Source organism: Vicia villosa, linkage group LG5, assembly GCF_029867415.1.
Source record: "Vicia villosa cultivar HV-30 ecotype Madison, WI linkage group LG5, Vvil1.0, whole genome shotgun sequence".
NCBI classification, from domain to species: Eukaryota; Viridiplantae; Streptophyta; class Magnoliopsida; order Fabales; family Fabaceae; genus Vicia; species Vicia villosa.
The window spans coordinates 11494071-11514588 of record NC_081184.1 but is presented as its reverse complement, the minus strand read 5'-3'; the positions used below and the strand labels follow the sequence as shown (position 1 = coordinate 11514588).

General features: G+C 36.4%; 1 protein-coding gene across 1 annotated transcript in view; it reads right to left on the bottom strand.

Moving 5' to 3' along the window:
- Nucleotides 1-1393: 1393 nt before the first annotated feature.
- LOC131604200 (uncharacterized) overlaps nt 1394-20518 on the bottom strand; it is a gene marked incomplete at its 5' end in the record, with an annotated part of 126122 nt that continues 106997 nt past the window's right edge. The window contains 8 exons of the mRNA XM_058876660.1: nt 1394-2060; nt 2162-2584; nt 3030-3088; nt 3158-4921; nt 13913-13989; nt 14215-14623; nt 14714-14881; nt 17261-18138. Of these exons, the coding sequence (XP_058732643.1) occupies nt 1394-2060; nt 2162-2584; nt 3030-3088; nt 3158-4921; nt 13913-13989; nt 14215-14623; nt 14714-14881; nt 17261-18138 (4445 nt within the window). The remainder of the gene's footprint in view (nt 2061-2161; nt 2585-3029; nt 3089-3157; nt 4922-13912; nt 13990-14214; nt 14624-14713; nt 14882-17260; nt 18139-20518) is intronic.

Below are 20518 nucleotides of genomic sequence, written 5' to 3'. Positions count from 1 at the left end.
ATTAGTCCCCCAGTCCCATAATATAATTTTGAGTTACGAAACAGTCCCACAATTAAAAAAAGTAACATTAAAGTCCCTTAGTTATTGCTCCGTTAACAAATTGGATCCCATTCTGTGAGTCCAAGGTTACGCCGTCTGTTATTGCCATCGTGGCATGGCACCTGTTGCCATGAGTCAGCACACGATGTATCTTTATTATTTCTAGGGTATCAAATATATGTTGTTCTTCTTAGAGCGATTTCTTCTTCTCCTTTCTGTATTCATCTTCTTCTTTCAACTTCTTCTTGTTTAATACTTGTTTCATACTTGTTTCTAATGTCAAGCTGTGATTCTAATACAACGTCCGTCATTCGCAGAAACAAGAGGAAGGAATGTTTTTGCCAAGATGAATGTGTGCTGCGTACTGTGGGCGACATGAACAGTGTGAATTTTGGGAAAAAGTTTTGGGGGTGCCGAAATTTCCGAAACCATGTTAATAAGGGCTGCAATTTCTTCAAATGGTTCGAGGACGACATTATTGATGAAAGGGATTTGAAGATCCAGAGGCAAAAGAAGAAAATTCTGAAATTGAAGAAAGAGATCAACAACACTAGGGGATGGTTGAAAGTGACTATAATTCTTGGAATAATTAGCTTAATGTGTAATGTTATCTTTGTAACAATTTTCTTTTAGATTGGTTAACTGTACGAGCTTAATGTGTATTGTTGTGTTGGGGCTAGGTTTTCTTTTAGATTGGTTAACTGTACGAGCTTAATGTGTATTGTTGTGTTGGGGTTAGGTTTTCTTTTAGATTGGTTAACTGTATGAGCTTATTGTGTAATGTTTTGGTGTTATGAGAAAAATTGGAATGAGTTGGTTTGGTATCAGTTTACAACAGACCCAATGTATCAGTTTCAGCTTTATGTTTTATGAGAAATATTGCTCTGAATTGTTTTGTTTTGGTATCAATTTTATGTGTTATAAGATGTATCAGCTTTAGATGTTATGACATCTATAAATAGAGAATACTGGATATAGCACTATATATAGATTTCATACAATTAAAATACCAACATATATATGTGAAGATTGTGTAAAATGTTAGCAAGTTAGGTGCAGTTTTGATAAATTTGTAGGAAGCAAGATCAATTGCATAATTGGTATCAATTTTCAACAGAATTATGCAAAAGTAAGTTACATTGAAGGTGGCATTTATAAGCCATAGTCATTGTACACAAAAGGTGGCATTTATAAGCCATAGTCATTGTACACAAAATGTGGCATTTATAAGCCATAACAATAGTACACAAAAGGTGGCATTATAAGCCAATGTCAACACAACACTTACAAAGACAGTTAATTCAAAGTACACAAAAGTAGAATTAATTCACAGCATAAAAGTGACAGTTATAACTTAGGGCTGACTTGCAACTTGCTTTTTGGGACCCTTTTGAAGTCTCTTTTTCTTTTTGGGTGGTTGTTGAGATGAACTTGTTGTTGGTGTAGCAGAAGAAACATTTGTAGTTGGTGTAGCAGTGGTAGCAGCTGGTTGGCTTGATGGAGCAGTGGTTGCAGCTGGTTGGCTTGGTGGAGTAGTTGTCTCAGTTTGTTGGCTTGATGGAGTAGTAGTCACAGTTGGTGGCAACTTGCAAGTGGCCTTGTTGTGGCCATCCTTATTGCACCTACTACACTTGATGCCAAACTTTGCCCTTTTAAGCTGTGTTGCACTTCTTACTTGTTCCCCAGCCTCTTTGTTCCTTTTCTTTTTGGGTATACCAGGTTGTCTTTTTATAGGAGGTGGTTGTAGGTCAACAGCATCTGTCTTGGTCCAAAGAGTAGCTCCATTGGCCGGATATATCACAGGAGTATAGCATGCTTCATAGCACTCCTTTTTGTAATAATCAGGAACAAAATCATCTACTTCTAATCGTTGATCCTTCAAACATGCATATGCATGACAGCATGGTAGCCCAGTCAGCATCCATATTCTACATGAACATTCATGCTTTGACAGATTCACAGAATACTTTTCTTCTATGATTGTTATGTGCCTAACCTCATATTCTACCTCACCTGCACGCCTGTTACAAATAAAGGAATATAATACATAAGAGTTACTTCATGCATCAGGTCACAATTAATCTACTTCATGTATCAGGTCAGAGTTAAGAAAGAAAATTACCTAACCATCCAATAGTTAGTCAGCTGAGATTGTTTTGCCAACTGCTTTCTGATATTGGGCAGAATAGTATCATTATATTTTGCAATCCTTTTCCTGTTAGACTCCCATCTCATCATCAGATACACCCTAATCTCTTCAAGCATAGTCACAATGGGCTTGGCTCTTGCAGTTACAAAGACAGAGTTAAATGCTTCAGACATATTATTCACCAAAGTGTCACATTTTGGACCACTCTTAAACATTGATTTACTCCAAAACCTAGGTGGGATCTTCCAAATGTGATTAAAGGCATCTGGATTCTCATCTTTAATCTGTCTCATAATTTTCTCCCAAGCATTTGGATGACTTGCATAGGCAGCCTTCCACATCAACTCCTTTAATTTGACACCAGGAAACTTCTTCTTGAAATTGCTATATAAGTGCCTACTCAACCAAATATATTTGTACACAAACAGAATAACTACACAATCAGAATAACTACACAATCAGAATAACTACCTAACACAATGTTTACCTAACACAATATGTTTATAGAACATCTACCTTATGGAACAAATATGTTTATAGAACAACTACCTTATGGAACAACTACCTAGCCAGAATAACTACCTAGCCAGAATAACTACACAATCAGAATAACTACCTAAATGTTTACCTAACAGAATCAGAATAACTACCTAAATGTTTACCTAGCCAGAATCAGAATAACTACCTTATGTTTACCTAACACAATCAGAATAAGTACCTAGCCAGAATTAGTGTTTACAGAACAGGGAATATGTTTATTAACTACCTGAATATGATGACAGCCAGAATTACTGTTTACAGAACAAGGAATTAGTGTTTACAAAACAAGGAATATGTTTACCTAACACAAAACCTTTGATCAACTCCTGGTAGCAACTCTTCAAGTGCAGGTAACAAACCCTGTATCAAACTCATATAGGTTAGAGCATGTAACAAACTAAATAAGAGAATAAAAGTATTAGTACTAACCTTCTGTTGATCACTTATAAATGTGTATGTCTTGCATATTCTGACACCTCCGAAATCAGTTGTTAATAATTCCAAAAACCAGCTCCAAGATTCTTTGGTTTCTCCCTCAACTACAGCATATGCTATGGGCAGCATTTGATCATTAGGATCCCTCCCAATTGCTGCAAGGATTTGTCCCCCATAGTAGCCTTTCAAAAAACATCCATCCAAACCTATAATAGGTCTACACTTGAAGAAACTGTCCTTGCAAGCTTTGAAGCAGATATACATCCTTTGGAAGTGTGGATTCAAAGGCCTATCAATATTCTCAGTGTTGTCCTCTCCACCTTGACTTGGTTGGCAAGGTTGACTACTAATAACCACAGTTGAACCAGGGTTGGACCTTAAAAGCTCATGTCCATAATCATGGATTCTTGTATATTGATCCCTAAAAGAACCATCTACAATGTCAACTGCAATTGACTTAGCTCTGTATGCAAGTGTCTTATTGATCCCTATATTCCACTTTTGTTTTGTTTTCTCCATGATATCCCTCAGCTTCAAGTCAGGATTCTCTCTCACAGTACTGGTAATTTTTTTGCCCAACCATTTGGAATTCAAAAACCTAACCTTATAGTCTCTGCTACATGTGTGATTGTCAACAATCTTTCTCAGCTGCCATGTCTTTTTGTCTGCTAATCTTGCACAATATGACTCCCATGGACATCCTTGCTTACATATGACTCTCATTCTCTTGCTATCATTTTTCTTAAATTGGAGATTTCTACCTGAGTGTATGGCATAAGTTCTAATTCCTTCTTTAAAGTCTTCACTAGAAGCAAAATAAGTCCCTAATTCCCATTTGTAATCATCCATTTTTTTGGGAAGTTTGAAAGTTGGAAAATCATCTCTTATAACCTCATCATCTTCACTATCATAGTCAAGTGGTAACTCATCAGTATCATACTCCTCAGAATCACTCAAACCTCTAAAGTTCTGTTTATTAACCTCAGCTTCACAATCATCATCAAATAAACCATTACCTTCAACTTCCTCTTCCACCACCTTTTGTTTTCTTGGTCTTCCAACTTTGGGTTTCTTGGCACCTTTGCCCTTCTCCTCAGATTCCTTGTTACTATTTAGTCCTTCTGTATCATTGTGGTTACCAACTAGTCCCTCAGCTATTTGGTCAAATTCAACAGCCTCAGTGGTCCCATCTAAAGTGATATCCACTATAGCATCAACAGACACAATGTCCCCCTCAAAGTTAACATTCTCATTTGAGTTCCCAGTGGTCCCATCCTTATTAAATTCCCCAAAAGGATCTTCTTGGTTGGCTGATTCTTCTACACCAGTGGGCCCTCCTTCATCAACATTGTCACCTAGGTTATTCAAGTCTTCAATGGTCCCTAACTCATCAAAAGTTCCTACTATAGCAGCATTATTCAATTCATCCACATCCTCATTAATTACTTCAGCTTCTGCTTCAACCGGATGCATGACATATAGATGCACATTCCCATTAATCAATGCAATAACTTTCATTCTAGTTGTTCCTGTGTCGTCATTCAACATCACTAACTCATTGTCATCCATTGCATCGTAATACCACAAACTATCTACTTTTGGGTACCCTAGTTCTTTTAAACTATCCATAACCTCGAAATAACTCCAATAATCCGGGTCAACCCCCCAAATCTCCTCTAACCCATCATAACCTAACCTATTGAACTCAGTAAACACACCCCCATGATGTACGACACACTCAAACCGATCACTCATGACCTAATCACAACGAATAAGGAATACGTGAGACTACGGAGAAGACAACAAGCTAATAACGACAAGGATGAAAACAAAATGAAGAGGGATATCCACGTACCTTAGCCTGCAAATGAGTAACTGGAAACAAACTTCGTCTTCAGCCTGAGGGTTTCTTTGCATCTGCTAGGGTTTCTGAGACAAACTATGGAAATGAGGAGAATGAGAAAATGAAGTTCTTGAAACGAAAAGCTTGAGGAAATGAGGTTACTATTTGTGACACATCAGTATATGCATAATTGACACATCATATTACTAAATGCCACATAATCTGTTTTTAACGTTTGTTCACAGAATGGATTTAACTGACTAACGGAGACTGTTTGAAGGAGGCTAATGAAACGTTTTAAATTTGTGGGACTTAACTGAAACAATAAATTAAGTTACGGGACTAAAAGAGTAATTAAGCCTTTATTTTTCTATTCTTGGCACATATTTTGTGTTGTCAATAGCTATCATTGAATACTTGACATCATAAAAAAATAGTTGTCTATCGTAATAACAGTAAATATTTCAAAACAAGATCAATTAAGCTATTGTTTTAATTAATTAATTTGAAACATTGGAGCACATGATGAAAACAGGCCATTCTTCAAATATGAAAAAGCCATGTTTTGTGCCAAATTCAAACATGCAATAGATCAACCAAAACTTTAACACACCACTCAAAAAATTTGATACCATAACTTTGATGATTTTTCAATCATAAAGATATGCATATAAAATTAAAATACATTAAGAAAAAAAAAATTTAGATTCCAGAAATCTTCTGAATCTGATTTTCTATAGCTAATTTAGCTAAATGTGAAGGTGCATTCGAATCTTGTACCACACTTTCTTACAGCACCCTACCAACATCCATCCAATAATGTTTAAAAATCTTGTGCACTGAAACCTTCTCTTTTGCTTATAAACTCTTCTCTTTGAATCACATCTATGGATATCATCCGACATCGAGAGGTTACAACACCGATGATTTTCTTACGCAACAAATTTGATATTACAAAAATTAATTACAGACAAATGTTGGAGATGTCACTGCAATTATAATTGTGACGCAGTACTACATAGTTTCAAAAAACTTGACGACGCGATTAGGGTTGCAGACTATATTTTGATTTAATATTGTGTCTTCCTAATTTAATTTCTCTGCTCTACCTTCAATTATAAGTTTGTCTTTTATAATGCATGATTATATCCATTTTAAGAAATTGAATTGTCATATTCTTCTTGATGATCTGTTTGTTAGACTATTTCTGGAAATAACAAGTATAGGATATGTTCATATGGCATGCATGCTGTGTCAAATGTTGACCGGAATAGCTTAAATAGGAAAGGGTACACCATTACAAGAAAAAAAATACTAAAATTATCCAAAACCATAGAATAACTAAATTAAATAAAAAATCAAAAAACATTAAAAGCTAGATATGATGAAGAGTTATCAATATTACATATACAAATATTTTAAATTTACAACCAAGTGCTTGTACTCGAGTAGCAAACGAGTCTCTGCAAATGACGATATTCGGAGAATACCGAGTGGATTAGTCGATCTACTATGTAGGTCGGATACCGGTGCGAAAGCCAAAAAAAATAATTAAGAAATAGTATTAAATATTGAATTAATTTGAAGCATTGGAACACATGATCAAATATGCAAAAGTCATGTTTTATGCCAAATTCAAACATGTAATATCTCACCCCAAACTTTATCTAAACAAAAATTTAACACCCAAAAAATTGATAGCATAACTTTGATTATTTTGGATATACAAGAATATACATAATATATACATAAGTTGATCAAAATCCAGAAATCTTCTATAGCTAATTTTAGCTAAAGTGGAACATGCACTCTGATTTTGTACCATCCTCTCTTACAACACCCTACAAACGTCCATCCATTCTTGATCAAACATCTTATGACTTTAGATCTCATATTTTTATCTTCCTTTTCCTTTGAATCACATCTAACAACATCATTTGACAATGTATCCGGCATTGTGTGGCCGGCGCTATTTGATATATCTTGTTGATGTAAAATTGCAGTTGCAGACTGTAATTTAATTCAATATTTTTTTCTCCTTAACTTGGTAGAAATAACACAAATTCTTCTTAATTTGCTATTCTAATTCCAATTATAAGTTTGTCTTTTATAATGCATGATTATATGTAAGAGATAGAATTGTAATATTGTTCTTGATGAGTAGTTTCTAGATGTTCTATTAGTGTTGGTTAGTATTTTTTTTTCTATTTTTGGTAAATATGATGTATCATGCATGTTGTATCAAATGATTACTGGAATAACTACAATATTTCTAGAACACGCACACTAACAGAAAACAGAAATTGCACATGATCACAATTGAAACAACTTTAACTAGATAATTAACACTTAATTATTTTTAATATTAGACAAACTATAAACTTATTTATTTATTTATTTTATTTTAAAAAGAAATTTATTATTTTTCAATAATACCTTTTTTTTTAATGCGGATACTATATAAACTGTCCCAACAACTCTATTATATAGATACAATTCATTTTTTAAATTATAAAAATACAATATTATAAAAAGAAAAATATGTAAAATAGAGGGTTAGATTTGACCCAGAAAGAAAAGAGAAAAAAAGAAAATAAATAAATAGATGAAATTTTTTGAATAATCAAATATTAAAAAAAATACAAATAACCACGTTTTAGAGAAAATCATGCAAATAACCATATTTCAGAAAAGATTAATATGGAGGTGCCAAATGAGATAGTGACACCACTTAAATTTTTAAGGGAGGCGCCAAATGAGATAGCTTCTCAGTGCATATGTTTTTGACTTAGCCATGTGAGATGGCGCCTCCTTTATAATTTTGGGAAGAGACGCCAATTGATTTGACTTTTACATGCATCCGTGTTTTCTATAAATAAAACACCTATTTCTCCAACATTGTTCACACTTTCTCACATTATCCTCTCATTCTCTTCTTATTTTGCGTCATGACATCTCCCATAATTTTCACGAGAGATGGTTACGTTATTTTCTCGGCCACCAAACCTCTGATGAAAATGAAATTTTGGCACATTTATTCCATGGAGCTTCTGAAGAGAGAATTGATGCAATGGTTAGACGGAGACATCGAAGATGGTGAACAAATTAGAAGGATCCGGAGAAGAAGAACAACTACTTCACTTGCTATTGGAAAACCTCCTTGTTGGTTGGAGGAACTCAAAACAGACAAAGACGTAATCTTGATGATGCACGAATTTAATGAAATTGTTTTGATGGTTGTAATTTCTTAGCTATGTTGTTGCGTTGTGGTTTTTATGTTTATGTGGCGTACGTGTTGTTGGTTTATCTAGTGTTTGTGTTCTTGTTTTAGTCTTTATGACATTTAATGTATTGTTTGTGTTTAATATGTTGTAACTAATGTTCGTAATAATAAACATTCCGTTGAGATAATAATAAAGTGCAGATATTGTGAATAAAACATTCCTCGGTGATTCTAATATTGTAACTTTGGTTGTTGATGTCAATTTTCACGACCTTGTTAATGAAGTCGACCTTGGTTGTACTAATCAATAATCGAGCCATATCCAATCTATCCATGTTCTCAGTTGCCTTGTTTACTTTGATTAGAGATCCCAGCGAAATTGTCAGTAAGGAAAAAACCTTCCTTCTCCAAGCATGAACTGGAATCCCTAATACTCTAACCCACACATATTGTTTCCCTCTAGTGCCCCTTGGCTCCCATTCTATGAGTTAAACCAATGATGAAATACTTGTTCTGACTCCTTCACTAATCTTCTAAAATCTTCATTTTCATCAAGTTTTAGAAAAATTCTTTCGCCGCCCATAGGAATGGCTCTAACTGAATAAATCCCTTCCTCCTCTAATCTTTATTGTATCCTTTGCACTTCTTCTATATTTCTCACTAAACCAATGAATCCTCTCTTGGCCCACTCCATTTCTTCTATACTGACCGATATTACTAATCTTGCATTCCTTTTTTCCACTGCAGCTAGGTCTTGTTCTTCCTTCGACCTCTGTCTCCTGCCTTGATTTGCTTCTTTTTGTTGAAATGTCCCTAGATTTCTTGATGTTACCCCGTTTCCCATGGCTTCAACATATGTCTTTCCTTCTTGTTCTTCCTTCGACCTTTGTCTGCTGCCTTGATTTACTTTGATTAGAGCATCTTCTAAAAGTTAATGCGTTATGACTTGCTTCAACGGAGCTCTATTAAATTCTGCGTCGAACCTTCTTCGACCAGGTTGTCCTTTCGTCTCTTCTCATACTTTCTAAAAATAGAGAAGTCGAAATTCTTGGTAACAATCTTACATGCAGCTTAGTAATATAATAATATTAATTTTCAAAAGCATGGAAAAGTTCAAATATGTCACCTTTTGTTTGCGGGAAATCTCAAATTTTCAAATTACCCTCTCTTTTTATTTGAACTTTTACATCAAAAGGCAACATACCTTTGGAAGTTGCAAGAGAATAGACTACCAAAAATATTTTTTTAACAATCTCTAAACACCATGAATTTAACCAAAAGCAGAAACTGAACCTGTGAGGATAATCTATCATTTCAGAGTGTTTGAGAATGCCACAAAACTCCATTTTGAAAGGACTCTAAACGACATGGGTTTATAAATTTGTAGATGGAGAAGTGATGCAATTTAACCTTATCAGTAATGAAATTTCAATATTACATAGTGTGTGGCCTTCTATTTATTGCTCGAGGACATACAAAACTCACATGCTGCTTTCACGTTTTACCACAAATAAAGCACAATTCCTTGCAAGCATATTTTGTCCTTATGTATCCAAAGGAATATATTCCTCACATGTGTACAGTATGTGTTCTTCACCAAACTTTGATTCTGGTTACAACCACGTGGGAACAGTGCATTCACTTATCTAGAGCATTTAACTTTTATGTTGCCTACTATTGTATTATTACAAGGACCCGCCTTTTATGGGTCACTGCCAGTATTGTTTATTGAACAATAAATAAATAGAATATAACAACTTCATATATAATATAAAAACATAATAAAATATAACAACTTAATACAATATTATGTAGCAACATCATATAATATATATTTGAGAGTTACATGTCAAAACATTCAAACATTGTTCAAAATGTACATTTCACTATGGAACACGGACCCATTCAACTAAGTGCTTATCAAAATGATTATCAAAATGCTAATACAACATATACCTTCCTAATAATATACACCATTTTAGACGTCGCCATAATGCCAACACAGCCTACATAAACACGTTCACTTTGACGGCTTTTTACGTTTCATCGTAACCAATAATCTATCTGCAGAAGTAATTCTCAAACTGAATCCAATTTTTTCGCCTTTTTTAATCTTCTGGTTCCTTACGAAAGTGTACCATTCCTTGGGTCTATGCCGCTCTGTGCAATTTTCCCGTTTTGAGAGGTGCAACACACAGTTGTACTCCCTTCCACGGTCTAAATCAAAGAGAACAATTGACTCATGCCCGACCATTAGATGCTTGTTGGAAGAGTATACTGGAGTACTTTTCGTTTATATCGTATCCACAGGGATTATTGCGATATCACCTCCGTTCTATAGCTTATTTTGTCTTGAGTTAAGGTTACTTTGGTTTTGAGTTTGCAAAAGATCATTCAATACTTTAGTAGCAAAGAGTAAATTAATGAAAGTTCTAAGTTAAAGAAAATGTATCAAGATTCGATTTCATCGACCTAACTTCGTATGTCAACCTATAAATATATATATATATATATATATATATATATATATATATATATATATATATATATATATAAATATATATGAACTTCTTAACGATCAATATAATTACGTATCGACGCCTATATCATCCGTGTCCGCAACGATATAGTTAGATTTACCGTATTGTTTAACCGCCGATTTCTCCACCGTTTAAACAATACAAATAATGTTTTATAAACCTGTTGAAAGAGTATTGTGGTGTACTTTTCGTTTATATCGTATCCACAGGGAGTATTGCGATATCACCGCCGTTCTATAGCCTATTTTGTCTTGAGTTAATGTTACTTTAGTTTTGGGTTTGCAAAAGATCATTCAATCACTTTAGTAGCAAAGAGTAAATTAATGAAAGTTCTAAGTTAAAGAAAATGTATCAAGATTCGATTTCATCGACCTAAATTTGTATGTCTCCTTATAAATATACGTATATGAACTTGGTAACGATCAATATAATTACGTATCGACGCCTATATCATCCGTGTCCGCAACGATATAGTTAGATTTACCGTATTGTTTAACCGACGATTTCTCCACCGTTTAAACAATACAAATAACGTTTTTTAAAACCGATACTAAGTAAACATCAAACGCTAAATCCATGTCTGCAATTTATAGTTTGATAGATGATAAAGTTAGGTCTAGATACAAACATTGATGTCTCAAACACTTATACCAAAGAAAAGCTTTAATAAACAAACTAAACCATCTATATTGATCATCACTTGTTCATACATAGTATATTCACAAGAACAACATAAAAAAGGCTAGGAAGATTACATCTTATCTTGATACAAAAGAGATTTGGCTATCCATGAAAATGGTAGCTTGCTCAAGAAGGAAAGGATGAAGATCAACAAGCATCTACGGCAATTAATCGACGATCAAAGCTTCGAATCTCCAATTCTTCACTTGCTACAGCAAAATATGCTCTTTTAGGTCTTAGGATTATGTTATTTTTCCCAATTAACACTTCTGGCCCTTAAACAACAAAACTGAGTTACGCAGACCGCGCTTAGCGCGGTGCAGCCGGCTAAGCGCGCTACTAAAAAAATAGTTAAACCGCCCAACCGCGCTAAGCGGGCTCCAGACCGGGCTTAGCGCGGAAGTTTCTGCCAGAACTTCTCTAATTTCCTCAAAACCGCGCTTAGCGCGCCTATACCGTGCTTAGCGCGGTACCTTTTTCCAGCAATCCTTGGCTTTTGGCCTTGGAGTATCTTCCATTCATTTTCCATGGTCCAAGCTTCCATTTATCTAGCAAAAAAAACTATAAAATCCTACACAAATTGCAAAGATAAGCACTATTTGACAATAATATAAATATAAGATTATAAATATATAAAATGATAATAAAATACTACGATTAATCACAAAAAGACTTGAAAGTTGCCTAAAATTACCCAAGATATTAACACAATTTGGTAACTAACAACTCTCCCTAACTTAAACCTTTGTTTATCCTCAAACAAAAACAAACACAAAAACAACAACAAAAACAACCATGAGATCACAAGCTAAGACAAGAACAAATGGGTGGTTCAAATTCCATAAGCACACAAGTAACATCTTACCCTTGCTAAAATAACACCATGATTGAGATACTAATACTAAATACACATTTGATGTAAACAGTTCCTAAAGCAAAATAAGTTCAAGATTGAATCACAACCTACACACTTCTCTAGTAAGAGACAAAATTGAGGACCTAACACTCACACAACAATGTCGCCATCATCCAGAATTAATTATGCATTCATCTACACAACATTTATATAAAAAGCGTACAAGCAAGAATCACAAAGACTTTAGGGTTGTAGCTTGGCTTGGTTAACAAGGAAGTGTCATTTCTCAAGGTCATTGAAACGAAAGGGTCAATACCTAAGAGAGCATTCAAATACAATTACATCCACATATCCTTATCAACCAATCACACAAATTTATTGCTCAAGAGTTCACCTTTTTAATTTAAAGGAAACTAGCTATATACAAAGCTCTTTTATTTTTCTTTTTCTGTTTCTTTTTATTTTTCTTTTTCTCTCTTGAGCAATCACTTATTTTCTTCTCAACACCAATACAACCAAAATTTTTTTATTCTCCCCAACTTGAATATTACCACCACATAATCACGAATGCTCTCTATTCTAAGGCGAAAGGAATCACTCCTAACCACATTTCATGGTACTCTTCAAGGTTAAAAGAAAGTCATCAAGATTCAGATCAAAAATCGGCAAATATAAACAAGGAAATGATACCGATTGAATCTTGGCAAAACGGCTCAAAGTGGTTATCAAATACTCACACACTCACCGGGTAGGTTATATTTGGTAGAGAAGTTATACTCGTAATGCGAAACAAAATGCTTTGATCACTTTCATGCTTTACACAATCAAATAAAAAACGCAAGATTAAACATAATAAACACGAGTTAAACGCACATTGTTGGTATCCACAAAATAATATAAATATACATATACAATGGAAAGGCTCCTCACACTAATTTTAGTACTACAATGATTCATTATTGAACTATTTTTGTTAAAGAAAATGTGACATCTAATGTGTACAATTAAAAGCATCTAATTCATGGTATATTAAAGAAACGATAAAAATGTACCTTGCACGTACTAATTTCACATTATATCATCACCGCCCCAGTTGGTTGTAAAAAACTTGCTTCCTCAAGGAAACACTTTCACAAGGACAACACAAATTTAAAACACAATTGCATATGTATATAGAAATATAAAGCAATTAAACTAAAAACTTAATAATTTAAAACAAACACCAAAAGGTGTCAAAATATCCAAAAGGCATAGTAATGCCTAAGATTCAAAATACCTCATCCTTTAAAAGGATGGAACAAAACATAACAAAGCTAAGTCAAAATAAAAATAAAACTAGCACTAAACATACTAATAGTAATACTAAGCATCAACCATGAGACTACTCATCATCATCCTGGAGATTTTCTTCCACATTCTCATTCTCATCCTCGCCAGCTTCCTCCTCCTCATGAACTGGCCTGGCCTCAGGCCAATTAGCATAATCCACCAAGTCTTGGCGAGAACTCCACGGATGAGCCACATTGGGCTCCATCATCTGCAACCTCAACTGTGACATAGAATCATGCAAAAACATGAATGCTCTCTGATGCGCCATATGAAATGCCAAGTTCTCCTCTCTATCAGGATTACTACGACGGCGAGCAGGGCGAGCAGCAGCAACAGAAACAGCAGTCAACCTGGCTAAACAGAAACGTTCAATAAAAATATCGTCAATAAAACTTTCAATTGACACAAGACCCTCAGAAGGAATCTGCACTCTAGCCTTCTTGCACAGATTCATGATCAAACCAGGAAAGATCAACTTGCAGGGAGCACGATCACCATGCCGAGTTCCACTCAAAGCAACCCTCTTCAGCTCATTCGCAATAATGCGAGTAATGTCAATCTGCTCATGCTCTATCATACGAGCAACCAAAGCAACAGACTCAGCAGGCAAAGAGGAAGTGTGACTCCTAGGTCTCAAATTATGAAGGACCACCGACATGAGAACCTGAGCATTAGTAGTCAACACTTTTCTAGGGAACTTCAGGGGCTGCCCTGAAGGATTAAGATCATAAGTATGGCCACTCATGCACAAAACCTCCCTAAACTGCTCAAAATCAAAATGACCACGTGCCAACTGCACATGATAACCACAAAGCTCACCATCCTCAAAAGGCAATGGAGTTCCAAGAAATTCCCGGATAGCCTGACGAGAAAAATCAATCTCCTTACCATGCACCCAAGTTTTGAACTCATAAGGCACACCTTCCACAGGAAATTCCTCATTTGGCAAAGCATTAGCATAAAACTCTCTAACAATTTCCAAGTGAAACTTAGGTGCAGGCTCACAAAGTTTAAGCCAACCATACTCCTCAAGGGTGCGATAACACCACCCATAGGATCCCTCCGGATTAATTCTCACAATCCGCTCAGGCCACCATGTCCTAGCCTCTAATTTCTTGCATCTTGCCTCTTGGACAGGTCCCTTAAAACGGTTCTGATCAAACGGAATAGCCCTAGGTGCTTGAGAAGAACTGCCACCTTCGGTTTCGGTCTTTCGCTTCTTAGAGCCTAAGAATTTTGGTCCCATCTGAAATAATCAAGGAAATGGCAACACAAAACCTCAATGTTAACACAATAATAAAAAAAATAAACAGCCAAAGTAAGAATCACAGCAAAGGATCACTCCCCCTGCATCAAACAAAAGCAGGCAGAATATGGAATTTTTCTGAAACTCCCAGACCACGCTAAGCGTGCCTACCGCGCTAAGCGGGCTCTGCGATTTGCAGAAAAAATTCCCTGCGAACCAGGGTTGTTTCCAAACATTTCCAGCACCCAAAATTGATTTTAAACACAGCAAGGTACTGGAAAATAGATTCTACCACTAAGTTTTCAACACACAAACCCTAACCACATAATTTCTATTACTAATCTAAATTTAAACCTTAATATATAAAACAAGCATAAAGAAATAGCAAAGGAAATGGAGAAATTACCTTGGTGATGATGAAGAAGTAGCAAAGGAAATGGTGAAAGAGACACTTAGGAACAAAAGCAAAAGGAAGAGGAAGTTTAAGAGAAGAAAAATGGTGGAAATGAGGCAAAATGCTTCAAAACCCTAACTTCTCCTCCTCACTCTCGTTCTGGGCCGGGTCAAAGACAAAAAGGGCCCAAAAACGATTTTTTTTTCTTCTGAAAACCAACCCGCGCTAAGCGGGGTGTGAAGCGCGCTAAGCGCGAAAGCTACTGGAACTTAAGGTTCAAAAATCTCAAAAGCGCGCTAAGCGGGCTATAGCGCGCTAAGCGCCCCTGACAGAACATAGAAAAATTTTTCTTCTACCAGCAAGTGTAACTTTACCGGTAGGCTGATTTTGGCTCGACCAGAACGCAAAAAACATAAACGGTAAAAAACACATAAAACAAGCTGAATATTTACAAATTGGGGTGCCTCCCAATAAGCGTTTTGTTTAACGTCGGTCAGCTCGACGGTCAAAGGCAATCAAGGATCACCAAACGATAAAACACAAGTTTCACGATTAAAATCGCTTCCTCGATAAACCTTCAACCCCTGACCGTTAACTACCCATTCTTGCTTTGATTTTTGGTCCTCTATCACAATAGCCCCTTGGCTTCTCACATCTTTGACCAAAAACGGTCCGGACCATTTCGATTTCAACTTTCCCGGAAAAAGTCTTAACCGGGAATTGAAGAGTAACACTAATTGCCCTACCTTAAAGTCCTTAATTCTAATCTTACTATCATGATAGAATTTGGTCTTTTTCTTGTAAATTGAATTAGACTTGTAGGCATGCAATCTCATCTCTTCCAACTCATTTAGTTCGATTTTTCTTCTCTCCCCACACAACTTTTGGTCAAAATTTAAAAGTTTCAAAGCCCAATATGCCTTATGTTCTAATTCTACGGGAAGGTGACAACTTTTACCATACACCATTTGGAATGGTGTAAGACTGATCGGTGCTTTGAAAGTGGTCCGATATGCCCACAAGGTTTCATCAAGTTTCATCGACCAATCCTTCCTAGAGCTAGACACAGTTTTTTCAAGAATTCTCTTAATCTCTCTATTGGTCCTCTCAACTTGCCCATTAGTTTGTGGATGATATGGAGTAGCTACCTTGTGCTTTACTCCATATTGTTCCAACACTTTTTCAAGCGGGGCATTACAGAAATGAGATCCACCATCACTAATTAACACTCTTGGCGTGCCAAACCGCAAAAATATATTTTTCTTCAAAAATTTGATCACGGTCTTACCATCCGCTTTGGGTGAAGCAATTGCTTCAACCCACTTAGACACGTAATCCACAGCTACCAAGATGTATTCATTTGACATAGAGGAAGGGAATGGTCCGACAAAGTCAATGCCCCAACAATCAAATACTTCTACTTCTAAAATACTTTGGAGGGGCATTTCCTCTCTTTTCCCTATTCCACCAGTTCTTTGACAACTGTCGCATGAGGCAACATGGTGGTAAGCATCTTTGAACAAAGTAGGCCACCAAAATCCCGATTGAAGGACTTTTGTGGCCGTACGCAAACCATTAAAATGACCACCATACGGCGAATTGTGGCAATGCCACAAAATGCTTTTTGTTTCCTCATCCACGACACATCTTCTCAAAAGATTGTCACTACTCAACTTAAACAAGTGAGGCTCATCCCAAACATAAAAATTAGCATCGTTCAAAAACTTTTTTCTTTGATTCCAAGTTAGATCCTCCGGTATCCAGCCAGATGCTTTGTGGTTAGCCATATCTGCGAACCAGGGTCTAACTTCTTGTACCATGTACAGTTTTTCATCAGGGAATTCTTCCCTCACTTCTTATTCATTGTTTGTCACCTCGGTATTCACTAACCGAGATAAATGATCCGCAATCAAATTTTCTGAACCTTTCTTATCTCTCACTTCAAGATCAAATTCTTGAAGCAAAAGAATCCACCGAATAAGCCTCTGTTTTGAATCAGGCTTGGTGAGAAGATATTTGATTGCGGCATGATCAGTGTAACACACCACTTTAGAACCAATAAAGTAAGAAAGAAACTTCTCCAATGCAAACACAATTGCGAGCAATTCTTTTTCGGTAGTGGCATAGTTTACCTGTGCCTCATTTAAAACTTTGCTCGCATAATGTATAGCATGGAAATGTTTGTTCTTCCTTTGGCCTAAGACCGCACCAACCGCATAGTCACTAGCATCGCACATGAGTTCAAACTCAAGCGACCAATTAGGAGCGACAATTATGGGTGTGGTGGTCAAATTTTCTTTGAGTTCTAGGAAAGCTTTTAGACATGATTCATCAAAATTAAATTCCATACCTTTGTTGAGCAAATTACTCAAAGGCTTTGCGACCTTGGAGAAATCCTTGATGAATCTTTTATAAAACCCAGCATGTCCCAAGAAGCTCCTTATGCCTTTCACATTCACCGGAGGGGGAAGCTTTTCAATAACTTCGATTTTTGCCGGATCGACCTCAAGCCCATTTGAAGATACCTTGTGGCCAAGGACTATCCCATCAGTTACCATGAAAGTGCACTTCTCCCAGTTGAGAACCAAATTTGTTTCAATACATCTTTCCATCACCACATCAAGGTTTTTCAAGCACAAGTCAAATGACGACCCGTACACAGAAAAATCATCCATGAACACCTCGATGCTTTTCTCGATCAAATCAGAGAAGATAGCTTGCATGCACCTTTGAAATGTTGCAGGAGCATTACATAGTCCAAATGGAATTCTTCGGTATGCAAAAACGCCAAAAGGACATGTAAAGGCAGTTTTCTCGTGGTCCACCGGATTCACTGATATTTGATTGTATCCTGAATAACCATCCAAAAAACAATAGAAGTTTCTTCCGGCTAACCTTTCTAACATTTGATCCATAAAAGGTAATGGAAAGTGATCTTTTCTTGTTGCTTGGTTCAACCTCCGATAATCAATACACATACGCCACCCGGTCACCGTTCTCGAAGGAATCAACTCGTTCTTCTCATTTCTCACAACCGTCAATCCACCCTTCTTAGGAACCACATGCACCGGGCTCACCCATTCGCTATCGGATATGGGATAAATCATCCCCGCCTCTAATAACTTCACAACCTCTTTTCTTACAACTTCTTTCATGGTTGGATTCAATCGCCTTTGAGGTTGTGCCACGGGCCGAAAATCATCTTCTAACATAATCTTATGCATACAATAGGTTGGATTAATATCCTTCAAGTCGGATAAAACCCATCCTATTGCTTCTTGATTCTTTATCAATACTTCCTTCAATCGATGCTCTTCTTTGCTAGACAAACCACTATTGATGATAACCGGTTTAGTAGAATTGTCACCGAGAAACACGTATTTCAAGTGAGACGGTAACACATTCAACTCCACCTTTTGCTCTTCAACTTTAGGTTCATCCTTCAACTCTTCAATTTGAGTTTCAAATGGATTCATCTCATCACAAGCCTCTAAATTTCTCAAGCAATCTTCAATCTCTTTCTCTTGATCTTTGGTGAGAACTTCGAGAGCTTCCATTAAAGTTTTCTCAAGAGGATTCGACAAGTGCATTTGATTCTCCACTTTCATAATAGCCCTTTCGGTAGCATTGATTCTAAAATAATCGTCATCATCACTCGGATGCTTGATGGCTTCAAAGAGATCAAGACATAATTCCTTGTCTTGGTACCGTAATTTCATTAAGCCATCATCAATGTCTATCATCATTCGGGCCGTCTTCATAAAAGGCCTTCCTAAGATCAATGGTATATCAGGATCTTCTTCCATGTCTATGACGACAAAATCAACAGGAAACCAAAATTTGTCAACCTTGACAAGCAAGTCTTCCGCAACTCCATGAGGATGAGATGTGGACTTATCCGCTAATGATAACGTCATTCGAGTCGGCTTCAAGTCATTAATTCCTAACCTTCTCACCATAAACAATGGGATCAAATTAATGCTAGAACCGGTATCCACCAAACCTTTGCCTATATGAACATTTCCACTAGACACCGGCAAGGTTAGCCGTCCAGGATCATTTGATTTAATCGGTGTAGTGCGTTGAACTAACGCATTACAACAAGAGCTCACCGTTACTACCTCCGGGTCCAAGAATCTTCTCTTTTTGGTAATGATGTCTTTGATAAATTTCGAATACATCGGCATTTGCTCTAATGCCTCGGAAAAAGGAACATTTATTTGCAACTTACTAAAAATGTCCAAGAACCGAGCATAGTGCTTTGCATCTTCTTTCTTCGATGGACCGGGAGGGTAAGGTAATTTTTTCACATGAATTGAGTTCTCTTTCATCTTCCCCTTTTCACTCACACTCAATTTTTTTCTTCCTTTTTCCACTTCTATCTCCGGATTTTCTTTTTCCACTAATTCTTTCTCTTTCTCATTTTCAACTAAATCACCCTCAACATTTTTTTCTACTTCAATCACTCTATCTTTTTCACTTTCAACAATTTCTTCCTCAACTATTTCTCCTACGCCCATATCAATATTTCTACCGCTACGAGTTAGAATGGACTTACAATGCTCACGAGGATTCTCTTGAGTAGTGGCCGGAAAAGGACCTTTGTTTTGATCCGCAAGTTGTTTTGACAATTGCCCGACTTGAGTTTCAAGATTCTTTATGGCCGCATCCGTGCTCTTTTGGCTTGCAATTTGCAATTGCATGAAATGGATAAGAGTTTCCTCCACAGAAAGTTTTGTTTGTTGAGGTTGTTGATTATAACCACCTTGATAAGGATTTTGACGATTCGATGGACCTGCATCCGGCCTCCATCCTTGTTGATAACCTTGATTACCTCTTTGTTGGTAACCTTGGTTATTTTTGTAAGGTTGTTGTTGTCGCCCCACATATCCTTGATTAGGATTTGAAACATAATTCACTTCTTCACCAGGTGGAGGACAAAAACCAGTTTGATGGTCACCCCTACACAATTCACAACACATCACCTGTTGATTTTTAGAAGGGAACCCATTTATCTCTTTGATTTGTTGAGGGAGTTTTGACATTTGTTGAGTAAGCAATTCTACTTGTTGAGTCAATAACTTGTTTTGAGCAAGAATTGCATCACTAGTATTCAACTCAAGAACTCTCGGCTTTCTTTGCGATGTACTACGATTGTGTTGCCCTTGATGATCATTCAAAGCCATTCTATCAATGATAGCAATTGCTTCCTCAGCAGTTTTTGACATCAAAGACCCACCCGC